Consider the following 13,772-nt stretch of genomic DNA (forward strand, 5'->3'; position numbering starts at 1 on the left):
AATTTGTGGGACCTAACGGATTTTTCTAAAGAACAGCAGGCAGTTTAACTGTTCAGGACAAACAAGGGACTCATGAGCAACTATCACTAAATAAAAACACAGCTGTGGATCATTCAGATAACAATGAACGGCATAATTTTTATAAATTCAACTATTTTTCTCTTGTGCACTGTATGTAAAAGTATCTTATTCAGGTCAGTACTAAATAAAAAATAACATGCATTTTCTATGATCCCTCTTATTTTGGTAAAACAATTAACATTTTGCAGATTCTGCGAGGTGTGTGTAAGCTTTTGACCTCAACTGTAACAATTTTCCTGTAGGGTATAACTATTCAGATTGAAAAAGACTTTTCTCATTTTTTTACATTTTCATAAATGTATTGTGCAACCATTTAAACACCATTTAAAAGTCTCAAACTTTACATTATTTTCTACTTTTATAATTTGACCACAATGTGAACCCAAAGACAGCAATACTGGTAACACATCAACTATTATTTCAAAGGACAGAGGCATTACAGCAAAAAAATTAAATTAAATTAAAAAATCAACATAAATAGTTGTGTCAAATCATTTCAGAAGTGTAGTGCCAACGGATATGATATTTAAAACACTTCATTATTTTACTTCATACTTAACAGTACATAATATAAAAAAAAGAATACTGATACAGCAGCAAAAAATGTGCATAAACAACATTTAAAACTTGAATGGGTTATTTTATCTAACTCCCAAAAAAAAATCATTTTCCATGTTTCCCTGAGAAGACAGAAGTCTAACTGGTCTTTCCATTTAAATAACTGAAGCCATTGAGGTGATTTCCCAGAAAACAGTATGTATTTGTGAGCTTTTGTTCTTTGCATGTCACATTCTGTGACATATTTAAATACAGTAATGACTATCGGTTGCTATCAGTGGTCAACTGTCCTCTTTACACTTGCTGAATGATCCAAGTTGTTTAGTGTTTACATCTTTAAGCAGTTCGAGTTGGCGTTGACCTCGCCGATAAAGATATTCTATGTGCATGACATCGGTCTTCTTGATGGCAGCATTGGCACGGAACTCATCACGTATTCTCGGTATAAAGCCCGGCTTGTCCTGTGCCGCACGCAGAAACTGCCGATACAGGGATAAGACCTGTTTCTGGAGTTTGCTATGGCGTGCCATAGTGTGCTGGATGATAAAATTACAGCAGTCTTGACGGGAATAACAGTGATTTCTTCACTCTGCGAAAAAACATAATGTAGTTAAACACGTTGAATTTGTTTTATAAGTTCAGCAAATGGATAGTTGATCTGGCATTTCAGTAACAGCAGTGCCCTGCAGTGTTTTTTTCTATGAAAAAAAAAAATAAATAAATAAATAAATATATATATATATATATACAATATAAGTGGACTTTAATGATCTCATATTAATTAAAAAACAAAACATGATAAATGATTTATTTATGGAGCAATAAAAAGAGTTATACGAAATAATAGATTTCTGGTCTGGTATGCAAATTAGCGCATATTTAATTTGATAATTCCTTACTTGCATAGTTAAACATATTTAAGAATACAATCAATTGACTAAATGTACTGAGGAAGTGTAATATATTACTTAAAGGTGACTAAAATGACATTTAAAATATATTTTTTTTTACCTCTTACGAAAATTAACCATGGTTTTATTAAAGTAAATGTATAGTAACCATGTTTTTTTTGTTAGTTTGTTTTTTGTTTAACTACAAATGGCATGTCTGAACTAAGGTTAGTGTAGCAAAGCAATGGTTCATTTGTGGTCACCATATTTTTACTATAGTAACCGTGTTGTTGTTTTTTTCTTAAGGGATCTAAATTCTAAATGGCTATGTGTGATGGATTTTACAAAATATAAATATTTCCTATGTAGACTTGGTATTTAAAATAGTTTTGGATTTATAGCTAAAACTTCTTGAAATTTTACGTCAAGCACATTTATACACTGTAACAGCACATGTCAAAATAACATGCATATGAACAGACTGTAAAAATAATGACAGCAACATCCTACCTTGTCAGTTACAGCGCGATGCCATTGGTAACTGTTACAACACCCAGACTCATAATAGCTGTTTATTGTTATGAGACGTCTTGACAGTGACAATACAGTCACATACACTGTAACTGAAGTTCCTGATTTGACCTGTGTTGTTTTCTAACTGGTTACTTACGTCATGACACTCTGTAAACGCCTGATACACTGTCACCTAGTGGCCAGGCTGTATAGAAACACACAAGACAAGGCCAACAAGATTCAAATTTCCTCCTTTATTTAGACATCGACTATAAGATCTGTACATATTATATCTGCAACTGAAAAATACATATATTTTATATTCAGTATTACAGTATAAAACAGATATATTAACACATTCAAGTCACTGATGCAAGTCTCAAGTCTTTTCTCACAAGCAGGAGTCAAGTTTTGAAGGTCAAGGTCATCAAGTCACGTTTTAAATGTTCTTTTTACATGCTGCAGATTAGTTTGTGGCAGTACAACTTATATATGCTAATTCCAAATAATTTTTGAGGGATTTTCTTTAAAGTATATTGGGTTTAGTTGACGAAAGGACATTTTAGTTATTTACTTTATTCACTAAAACAGATTTGCTTGGGGTTTTTTTCTTGTAATGCCCACTAAGAAATTTGTAATTTTTAATGGGTGTGAATGATATTTTCTTCTTTTTTTTTAAATCTTAAGAATTGTTGCATTATTCTGTTTGGGAAAATAACGTCCTTGTAAATCTAAAGAGTTTCCAATTCGGAAAAGTCTCAAGTCAGAATTTCTTGCCACTTAAGTATAAGTTTCGATTTCTATTAGAAAATTATATAATCTAGACTAACATATGAGTGAACATTTAGCTACTAGAGATTGCAGACTGCTTATTTGAGAAAATTATTGTGAGATTAAATACAGAAGTTTTATCAGAAGTGTTGTAGCATTATAGAGCTTCATTGTAGTGCATAGTTTAATAACCTCTTAAATAGCATCAGGTTCACATCCATTCCTGAGCTTGAAGTATCTACTTTGCATTCTATCGATTTTATTGCACAGTTATTGAATAGATGATTAAACTTCTAAAATAGATGTAAACCTTTTTTGGCACAGATAATAATATTATGTTGTCTATACAGTGCATCACTAGATAGCAAAACTATCTGAAGGCACGATACCGATTGACTAACATGTCAGAAAATTCAAAATTAAGCATATGTCAGGATATATCATGGCAGCCTGAGAGTATACAGTACGTTATGCATCTCTGAGAACAGTCGCTGATATTAGATATCCTAAAGCGGTGCAGCTGAGGTATAGACCGATCCACGACGGATGTGGTTGGATGTAATATTATAGCATCCTAGAGCCGCAGATACTCAGCCAGAAAGACCACAAGGACTTTGGTGAGATTCTCCACAGTGTGACTGTGAATCTTGTCCGCTGTGTCCTCTAACGTGTGCAGGAAGGAAGGGAATGGCGTAGCGATTATGTGCAGCACTGGAACTCCTGCAGACAATGAGAGAAAGAATGAATCAGAACAAGAATAAGAAAACATATTTCTGCTTGTCAAATTGATCTATGCTTTTACCTCTCTGAAGGAAAGGAATATGATCATCTTCAACTGGACCCATATTCACATCCTTCATGAAATAAGTCAGCTCTTTGGGGTGGGAAGACAGGAGCCCCAAATTATGAAGTCTCTTCTCTTAGAAAATGTGGAAATATAATTAGAGGAATCAGAGGATGGACATAAATGACCTATTATTGGGTCTACGTCTATTTCTTTAAGCTTTAAAGCTCACTGATGCTTCAGAAGGAAGAACGATGCATTAACAGCCAGGGGGTGAAAACTTTTGAACAGAATGAAAATGTGTACATTTTTCTTATTTTGCCTAAATATCATATTTTTTCATTAAGTACTGCCCTTCAGAAGTTACAGAAAGATACTTATATGTTTCCCAGAGGATAAAATAAGTTAAATTTACCCTGATCTTCAAGTTTCAAAAGTTTTCGCCCCCCGGCTCTTAATGCATCATTTTTCCTTCTGAAGCAACAGTGAGTGTTTATAACCTTCTGTAACAGTTGCATATGAGTCCCTCAGTTGTCCTCAGTGTGAAAAGATCATACAGTCATTGTTGGAAAGGCTTTAAATATACACACACACACAAAAAAACTTCTGTGGGATCTGAAAGATATTTCTGAAGAAGAGCGGGCAGTTTAACTATTTAGGACCTAACAAGTAACTATCACTAAATAAAAAATAAATAAATAAAACAGCTGTGGATCATTCAGGTAACAACACAGTATTAAGAAACAAGCGTATGTAAACTTTTGAAGGGGGTCATTTTATAAATTCAACTATTATATTCTCTTGTGGACTATATGTAAATGTCTTATGTGAATTATCTTGTTCAGGTCAGTACTAAATAAAAAATAACATGCATTTTGTATGATTCCTCTTATTTTGGTAAAATAATATATATTTTGCAGATTCTGCAAGGTGTATGTAAACTTTTGACCTCAACTGTAGCTCATTCCAAAAATGTTTAATTGTAAACACATTAAAGATTAATGGACAGACTGTCAATTCTCAATCAGTGATCAGTTGTTCAGAATATTCAAAAGTCAGAATATTGAAGCCTCCACTGATATCCATTAGAGGGAAAGTCTGGAGGAAATAATTTTTTTATGAGTTCATATGTGATTTTCAACCGCATTTTAACCGCACACGCTGCATTTACCGTACACACACATAACTCAATAAATGGCACTTCCTGTTACAGTAGTTAGGTAGTTTTTCTACTCTAAATTAAGCCACTGCAGATCAAGCATTAGTTTTAAAAGTCTTTATGGCCACTAATGATTAACCAGGATACTTTAGTATTAATGGAAAATCAAATCAGTCTTACCAGCAGCGATAAGGCGGTCAAACCAGCGAGCTGTGTTCTCAAAGTGATTCACAAACATGGGATCAGGGGCACCAATGAGGTCCAAAAGAACAAGAAGATCCTGCAAACAGCAGTTATAACTCAATATATTCATATGCTTAAAGGGACAGTTCACTCAAAAATGAAAATTCTGTCATAGACAGCAACGCAGCTGAAATGTTTTAAGACATTGTTGAATAAAGTCGTTATCTTTGTTTTCTTTGCGCACAAAAGGTATTCTCGTAGCTTCATAACAGTACAGTTGAACCACTGATGTCACATAGACTATTTTATTGATGTCCTCACTACCTTTCTGAGCCTTAAAAGTGTCAGTTGTGTTGCTGTCTGCAGGGTCAGAAAGCTCTCAGATTTCATCAAAAGTATCTTAATTTGTGTTCTGAAGATGGGGAAAGGTCTTATGAGTTTGGAAGACATGAGAGGTTAGTAAATGATGACAAAATTGTAATTTTTGGGTAAACTATTCCTTTAAGAACAAATGCACACATGCACATACACAAGCGTCCTGACTTACCACAGCATTTAGCTGTGTGGTTTGTTCAGAACCAGGTGGGTGAGGAATGCGGGACATGGAGTCTGCGAGGTGCCGTGACCCATATAGCGAGTCTGTCTGAGACCACTGCTCGAAAGCTTCTCCTCCATCAAAGAAGACCAACTGCAGAGTCACCCTGGACATCTTCACAAAAAAAGAGAATCTGCTGTGTAAATGTGAACAGCCAATCAAATACCCAAAAATCGATCACGATTCCAATCCTGGAGTTGTTGCTGTGGGATTTTTTGTTTAGTAAGGAGGATTTAGATTCATTTGAAATCATGGCCATCTTCCTACCACCTGGCCTGCACAGGAAGATACTTCATGCTGTGCAAAAAAATCAATTGCATGTCCCAGAGGATGAGAAATTCAAGAAATCATGTATTCTACAGCTTCTGCTGTATGTAGGTTGTGAGGATCTTCTCATCTTATCAAAATCCCTTCCAGTCATGCGGTGTTTTGTGGCGTTTGGCTCTGTTACAAGTTAAACAACAGAACTGACAGAACTGAATTCTACAGCACTGCGGCTATTCAAAAGTCTGGAAAAGTTTAAACAACCTCCTCAGAGACATGAGCCACTCTCTTCATCTCAGGACAGCATGTATTTATGAGCTAGTGGATGCTATATGTCTCTAAATTTAGCTGTTAAAGGGATAGCTCACCCAAAAAATTAAAACTCTGTCATTAATTACTCACCTTCATGTCATTCTAAAGCCGTAAGATCTTCGTTCATCTTCAGAACACAAATTAAGATATTTCTAATGAACTTTCTGAGCCTGCATAAATAGTAACGGTACAATAATGTTTAAGGCCCAGAAAGGTAGTAAGGACATTGGTTGTTCAACCGTAATGTTCTGAAGCTACAGGGTCAGAAAGCTCTCGGATTTCATCAAAAATATCTTAATTTGTTTTCTGAAGATAAACGAAGGTCTTATGGATTTGGAACAACATGAGAGTGAGTAATTAATGACAAAATTTTCATTTTTGGGTGAACTAACCTTTAAATGACATACCTCTGAAAACAGTTTTCTTGAAATTGAGACGTAACACTTTGTCTTACCAGCTGCTTGTGCTTTTTGAGGTGTAGATCCAAAGCGGTGACCAGTTCCAGCATCATAGCACAAGGCACAGCCGAATCACTGGCACCCACAAACACCTTCTGTGGGTCACTAGGATCTGAAGGTATAAATTTGGAGTCATAGTGACAAGCCAGAAGCAGTCGGCGAGGAGCCATCGGGTCCAACACGGCCAGGATGTTGGAGAAGCTAACAGGGCCACGAGGGGTTTCGGAGATGAAGGAGTCCACTTCTACAGACCAGCTCGCCGAAAGAGAATCCAGCTTAGAAAAGATGTGCTGATTTCACAGAAAATGGGAAAAGGATAATTAGTAAGATCTGAGATTTGAGCTAAATGATCCAAATCCATCATGTCTTACTTTTCGAACAGCGCGACTTCCACGACTTCCTGGCTGGCGTGCAGTGAGAATGGGTCGCAGATGGGAATACCACATTCTTTCCCAATTCACTAGCGAGACGAGCCGCTTCACTTGGGCAACTGTGGGTTTACCTGGCTGGTGATTCAGCTATGAAAGGTTAAAGATGGGACACGTAGAAGGAAAATATTACAAATCAAAATTGCCTTGATCTTTTGGCATATAAGAGGTCTTTGTACCAAGTTTCATAGCTTAAACATCCTGCTTATCATAAACAAAGCATTTATTTAAATAAGCTCCAAAAATGGCTCGTTTGGATCTGAAGTGCAAGGTGACGTCACCCGAGCACAAGCATTTGCATAAACACCGCCTCCAGAGCAAAGCATCGGAAGGAACAAGTGGACAGTTTATTTTTAAAGGGATCCCGGATCATGTTGGAGGATTGTTTGGTGAATTTTGTTTTGTAAACGAGGCACAGTGTCATGGAGAGTTCACAAAGAAACATTCGTTGAAAGATGAGGCGGTACAAGATCTGACTGCAGCTGCATCACAAACGGTAAGTAAATTATTTCATAATGCTTTGTCTGGAAATTACCTTTTTTTATCATGTTGTCAGTCACATGCAATAGCGAGGGGGCGTTAATACTGTTTCCTATGCAGTGATGTTAGCCAATCAAAACAGTGGCTGATTACCGAGAAGCTTTAAAGGACCCGCCCCTTAAAGGAGAAGTCCACACCCAGAACAACAATTTACAGATGTTCATGTCTTTCTTCAGTCGTAAAGAAATTATGTTTCTTGAGGAAAACATTTCAGGATTTTTCTCCATATAATGGACTGATATGGTGCCCCAAGTTTGAACTTCCAATATGCAGTTTAAATGTATTCAAACGATCCCAAATGCGGTTGTAAACGATCCCAGCCGAGGAAGAAGGGTCTTATCTAGCGAAACGATCAGTTATTTTCATAAAAATAATACAATTTATATACTTTTTAATGTCAAACGCTCATCTTGTCTTACTCTTCCCGACGTTTTTTTCCAGTTCATGACAGTTAGGGTCGAAATACTCCCATCTCATGTTCTCCCTCAACTTCAAAATCGTCCTATATTGCTGTTTTACCTTTTTTGTTAACAGTGTTTGATCTTCTTTGCATGTTCACTTTGCAAAGACTGGGTCGGTACTTCTGCAGTGATGTAGGATGATTTTGAAATGATTTTTGAAGTTAAGGGAGAAAATACGATTGGAGTTTTTTGACATACCCTAACTGTCTTGAGCCAGAATACACAGAGTTCAGGCAAAGCAAGACAAGACAAGCGTTTGAGATTAGTAGAATTATTTAAATTGTATTTTTTTTAATGAAAATAACCAATGGTTTTACTAGATAAGACAATTCTCCTTGGCTGGGATCTGTTACAACTGCATTTGGGATCGTTTGAAGCCATTTGAAGCATTTTCACAGTGACAACTATCTATTTTAGGTTCCTCAAAGTACCTGTTCCTAAAAATAACCTTTTTTAAAAATTATTTTAATAATCTAAATAACCCTTTTCCACTTTAAAGAACTTTTTGTGGAATAGAAGGCTTAAATGGATGTTATATATTTTTCGTGGAACCATGGATAGTGATTATATAGTCCAACCTTAGGTTTGACTGTTTTTGGAAACTAGTTAAACAGCTGTAGGACCACACAATGTTCCAAAACACATCTACAAATGTCTGATATGTACACAGGAAAAGAAATTACATTATAAACTCAATGTTTGTAGTCCTCTTACCTTGTCTTTGAATAAGTCTGGAGGTTTGGGAGGTAAATCAAACTCTATCGTTTGGTGGTTAGATAGTGATACTGCCAGTGTTAATGTCATTGCCACCAGCACGCATAAGCACAGCAGCAGTAATCGCACGCGGCACATACGTGCATGGTCACAGTGTGCGACAGAACAGTTCCACCTGACAGTCGCTGCTTTGTACCGTATGCTGTTCATCTTGTTAACGAGTGATGCCAAATTAAGATTAAACCTGCATGGAATGGAAATAAAACACGCAGTTAAAAAAATCACGAGTCGTACCACAGAACTGACTTATTTAGACAACATATTTATCTTAAATATTTTTATAATTTGGTGCATGTAGACTCTTAGATTTTGCATACTGTTTATGCATGCATGCAGTTTGTAAAACAATATAATAAATGATAAACAGTAGAATAAGCCATAAAATAATGATATCGATAAATAATTCGTGCAAACAGCAGAATTAAATAACAAAGCAATTAAACTGTTAGTGCCTACAAAAGATGCACAGCCCAAAAAGCAGATTTGGTCTGACAGACACACTCACCAGCAGTCCGGTACTGATACACCACTGCTCTATCAAATCCACCGCGGTCTCTGGAAATGAACAGCTCATAGTGCTGAGCGACGAGAGGACTGAGAGTCTGGGGAACATTTCATCACCAACGCCGGTCTGATTCGTCCTTGATATGCATCTCGACGATGCAGCCTGTAAATGAACGTATTCTCAGTTCTGCAGTCGATGTTACTGAGACAGAACAGGACAGCGATCTGCGCACCTCCTCTTCCTCTTCTGGCGGGTCCTTGCTGTACTCACTCGTTACTTTTGACAGTGATATATTACATATACTTCATATTCACATGCATTTGAGTATAACTATGGGGAAGCTATTTGTACTTAACATTCAATATAGGTTAAAAATATTTTAAAATATAACTAAAACATGCTAATATGGAGATTAAAGGAAAATAATTTATTTAATTTATTTATTGCATATGCTTGCATGTGTTAGCTAATTTATTCAGTGCACCACTAGCGTCAAGAATGGCGAAATATCAGGTTTCTGTAAAACTCCTCAATATCCTATAGCAGATAGCCACGCCTCCAAATCACATCATTGGTTAAGAAATGTTGTTATGTCGTGCGGGTCTTTTTGATGCTTAAACACGCAAGTCACTGTTTTCACATTTTTCAAAAATCTGCATACAAATGGTTGGAACATGATAATATTTTAACATTAAATAAAATATAAATAAGCTTGAAAGTTAACTAAAACGTTCATGGCCATGCAGCCCAGTAACCAGTTGTCACGAGGTCTGTTTAAAGGACCTACTGGGGAAAGTCTGACGCTTGTCGTTATCCAATCCGCGTAAGCGCTGAAGCTGATTGGTTCTTTTCTCATCCAATGTTACTCTAAGAAGTTCTGTGTTGGAGGAGATATATTTTACTGAATAGCCGCTGTAGTGTATTCCATAGAGAATAATTCAGGTAAGGTGACTATACCTACAAATATGCACACATTTAAAAAGAATAGAAAATTAAAAATAAAGCACATATCAGTGATCAAAGAAGTATGCGAACTTACCAACATAATTTACCATCATAATTTACGTCACATTACAAAGTATTTTAAAATAATATGGCATTGAATAGACTGCAAAATGTACGTGTTGATACTAAGTCAACTGTGTTAAAAATATTTTAAATGCTATTGTTTCAAATATTATGTGTGTTGTAATAATACATGCATATATGTATATATATATACACATACACACTACCAGTCAAAAGTTTTTTAACAGTAAGATTTTTAATGATTTTTTTAAAGAAGTCTCTTGTGCTTACCAAGCCTGCATTTATTTGATCCATAGTACAGCAAAAACAATAACATTTTGAAATATTTTTACTATTTAAAATACCTGTTTTCTATTTGAATATATTTTAAAATATAATTTATTCCTGTGATTTTAAAACTAAATTTTAGGCATCATTAATATTCTAATATTTTGATTTGCTGCCCAAAAACAAACAAACAAACAAACAAACAAAAACATTTATTATTAGTATGATGAAAGTATAATTTTCATACAATCTTCATTAAAAAATAGAATCTTTTGTAACACTATAAATGTCGTTATCATCACCTTTAATCAATTTAAAGCATTTTTTGTTAAATAAAAGTATTCATTTCTATATTTTACATTAATTTCTATACACAAAATATACTATAATGTTACAAAAGCTTTTTATTTCAGATAAATGCTGATCTTTGGATCTTTCTATTCATCAAATAATCCTGAAAAAAAATGTACTCAACTGTTTTAAATAATAATAATAAATTTTCCTGAACAGCAAATCAGCATATTATAATGATTATGTGACAATGAAGACTGGAGTAATGATGCTGAAAATGCAGCTTTGATCACAGGAATAAACTGCATTTTAAAATATATTCAAATAGAAAGCAGTTATTTTAAATAGTAAAACTATTTCACAATATTACTGATTTTGCTGTATTTTGGATTAAATAAATGCAGGCTTGGTGAGCAGAAGAGACTTCTTTAAAAAAAACATTAAAAATCTTTAAAATATGCATTTGTGCTACGTTTCATATAGTTAATGCATATAGTTTAAAAAATAATTTAAGTAAATAATTATGAAAATATTTGTGTCCCCACAAGAAAACCCTGATAAATATGCTGCAGTGCTTTGACATTCATAGTCTGAAGAGTCACCCTCATCGTCTATCTGAAAACAATGAGAAAAGTAAGTTAATTTATTATTTATGCTCAGTGCAAGGTTTTAACGCATTTGTTTTGAAATATAATATCTATGTGATATAGACTATAATACAGAAGTCTATAGCATGTGTGTGTGTGTCTGCAGAATCGGAGTCGGAGAGTGAAGACACTCCATTATCTTTCACACCACCACAATTCCTGAAAGCCAAGACCATGTACACCTACAGTCGCATAAACAAGTATACAGGTGAACGTTTTGTATTTATAGAATAAAATATTCAGGAGAGAAAAAAATATAGATTGTATAAAATGGTGTTTATTTTTACTCACACTACTGTATACATTTACAAACAGTACAATTAAGTGACAAAAAGAGGGACCCTCAGAGGAAACATTTTGAGAGATTTATCATAAATGCTGTGGAGGAGCAAGAACACCAGGCTGTGTGTGACGGACAGAGCGGTTTGTCAGAAGTCCAAATTGTGGATGACAAAGACCTGTGGCCTGTTGATGATAGCCAGCCTTCACAAAGCTCTCTAGACTCCAACTCCACAACTTCCTCTTTCAACACAGGTGAAAAAATCTTGTCTTTCTTTGGTGTTAGATATTAACCGAATCCACATACTGAAACATATATATATTTTTTTTTTGTTATTAGGAAGCACTGAGGCTGAATCTACCTGTAGTGTCTGTGAAGACCAAACAGGAAGTGAAGATGGAAGCCCAGGGGGAAATATGTTGGATACACCTCCATCCAGGTTTGTATATTGGATATTTAATTATCTTTGTGAACAGCTTGATGTATCTGCGTGCAAACGTATAGCTCATTTTATGTTTTATTTCAGATCAGGAGTTCTTCTTAAAGACCCCATGCTTGGAGCTTTTCCAGCTGCATGGAAAAAGCATTTTCCTTTCAGCCCTACGTTGCCAAAAACACCAGTACTACCTCTGCGTCCATCCCTTCGGGAAGCAGCCAGCCTAACCGTCAACCAATCTCTGCTCATATCACCTTCTCAAGGCCTGAGCCGTTCTCTTCATCCAGAAGGACGAGAGGCGCTACAAAGTAAAAATAATCTATTCAGGCCTACACATATGTGAGACCACAAAACCAGTCATAAGGGTCAGTTTTTTCAAATGAATTACTGAATAAATGAGTTTTCCATTTATGTATGGTTTGTTAGGATATGACAACAATTAAAAAATATGAAATCTTAGGGTGCAAAAAAATCTAAATATTGCGAAAATCATCTTTAAAGTTGTCCAAATGCAATGCATGTCTTAGCAATGCATATTACTAATCAAAAATTAAGTCTTAATATATTTACGGTAGGAAATTTACAAAATATCTTAATGGAGCATGATCTTTACTTAACATCCTAATGATTTTTGGCAAAATCGATAATTTTGGCCCATACAATGTATTGCTGGCTATTGCTACAAATATACCCGTGCTACTTATGACTGGTTTTGTGGTCCAGGGTCATATATATTATTAGATATTCATTCTATTCAAATACAGACTAGCATGTATACCACAATCTCAGTAAAAAGGTACAAAAGCTGTTACTGGAGTGGTACCTTTTTAAAAAGTACATCTTTGTACCTTAAAAGGTGCATAATAGTATGTATTAGTATGTCAACTGTACACATTTTTAACAAACTGGTATATATTAGTGCCTTTTGAAAAGGTTCCCAGCCCCACTGTCAGTTTTTGGACCTTTTTTCTAAGCAAGTATTTGTTAAATAGATGCATTAGTTGTTTTATGAATAATGTATTGTTGAAAACTTTTAGGCAGTTTTAGGCAAACTCTGCTTGGAGTCAAATGTGCACATTACCGAGAGTGTGAAATTACAAACAAGACAGCGTTGCTGTAATGCTGACTGAACAATATCTTTTTTTTACCATAACAGCATTATTCGAGGACGTGTGGGTCACTCCAGAATCTACCGTCTTAAAAAGTCCCAGTTTGCCAGGCAGCTTTGCAAATGACTCAGTAGGCCAATTTTTGTGATCCTTTGTTACCTGCATATACAGAGGGGTCCAAAAGTCTGGGAACACAATGAAAATCTGGAATTAAGCCTCAGAGACCCGGCAGAACACTTGTGTACAGAAATTAAATAATACCTAACTTAGGCTAAAAAACTCTTTCTAATTGTTTCCCAACTTTTTCTTGTGTATGTTTTCTTGTGTACGACTGTATTTTTACTGGTGTAAATATATTGTTTTTATATATGTTGTATTGCATTTTCACAACTTACAACTTTTACTTAATGTATCAGAAATGGTGAAATTTGGCAATC

General features: G+C 35.2%; 2 protein-coding genes across 3 annotated transcripts; one reads left to right on the plus strand and one right to left on the minus strand.

The window, feature by feature from the left end:
- Window positions 1-2,333: 2,333 nt before the first annotated feature.
- qpctlb (glutaminyl-peptide cyclotransferase-like b) lies at window positions 2,334-9,762 on the minus strand. Its single transcript, XM_051092227.1, has 8 exons — window positions 9,277-9,762; window positions 8,712-8,955; window positions 6,940-7,086; window positions 6,565-6,858; window positions 5,487-5,648; window positions 4,937-5,036; window positions 3,616-3,732; window positions 2,334-3,533 (listed from the first exon to the last, which is right to left on the minus strand). The coding sequence occupies exons 2-8, from the start codon at window positions 8,919-8,921 to the stop codon at window positions 3,388-3,390; spliced, it is 1,176 nt and encodes a 391-aa protein (XP_050948184.1). The 5' UTR covers window positions 8,922-8,955; window positions 9,277-9,762; the 3' UTR covers window positions 2,334-3,387.
- Window positions 9,763-10,171: 409 nt separating this feature from the next.
- On the plus strand, window positions 10,172-13,590 carry LOC127153031 (uncharacterized). Of its 2 annotated transcripts, XM_051093963.1 has the most exons (7): window positions 10,172-10,218; window positions 11,412-11,496; window positions 11,617-11,718; window positions 11,826-12,044; window positions 12,130-12,229; window positions 12,317-12,534; window positions 13,383-13,590. In XM_051093963.1, exons 2-7 carry the CDS (start codon window positions 11,427-11,429, stop codon window positions 13,481-13,483), a joined length of 810 nt encoding a protein of 269 aa, XP_050949920.1. In that variant the 5' UTR covers window positions 10,172-10,218; window positions 11,412-11,426; the 3' UTR covers window positions 13,484-13,590. The 2 variants fall into 2 exon arrangements, with proteins under 2 accessions (XP_050949920.1, XP_050949919.1); XM_051093962.1 differs by having other exon boundaries at window positions 12,130-12,534.
- Window positions 13,591-13,772: the final 182 nt, after the last annotated feature.

Source organism: Labeo rohita, chromosome 21, assembly GCF_022985175.1.
Source record: "Labeo rohita strain BAU-BD-2019 chromosome 21, IGBB_LRoh.1.0, whole genome shotgun sequence".
NCBI classification, from domain to species: Eukaryota; Metazoa; Chordata; class Actinopteri; order Cypriniformes; family Cyprinidae; genus Labeo; species Labeo rohita.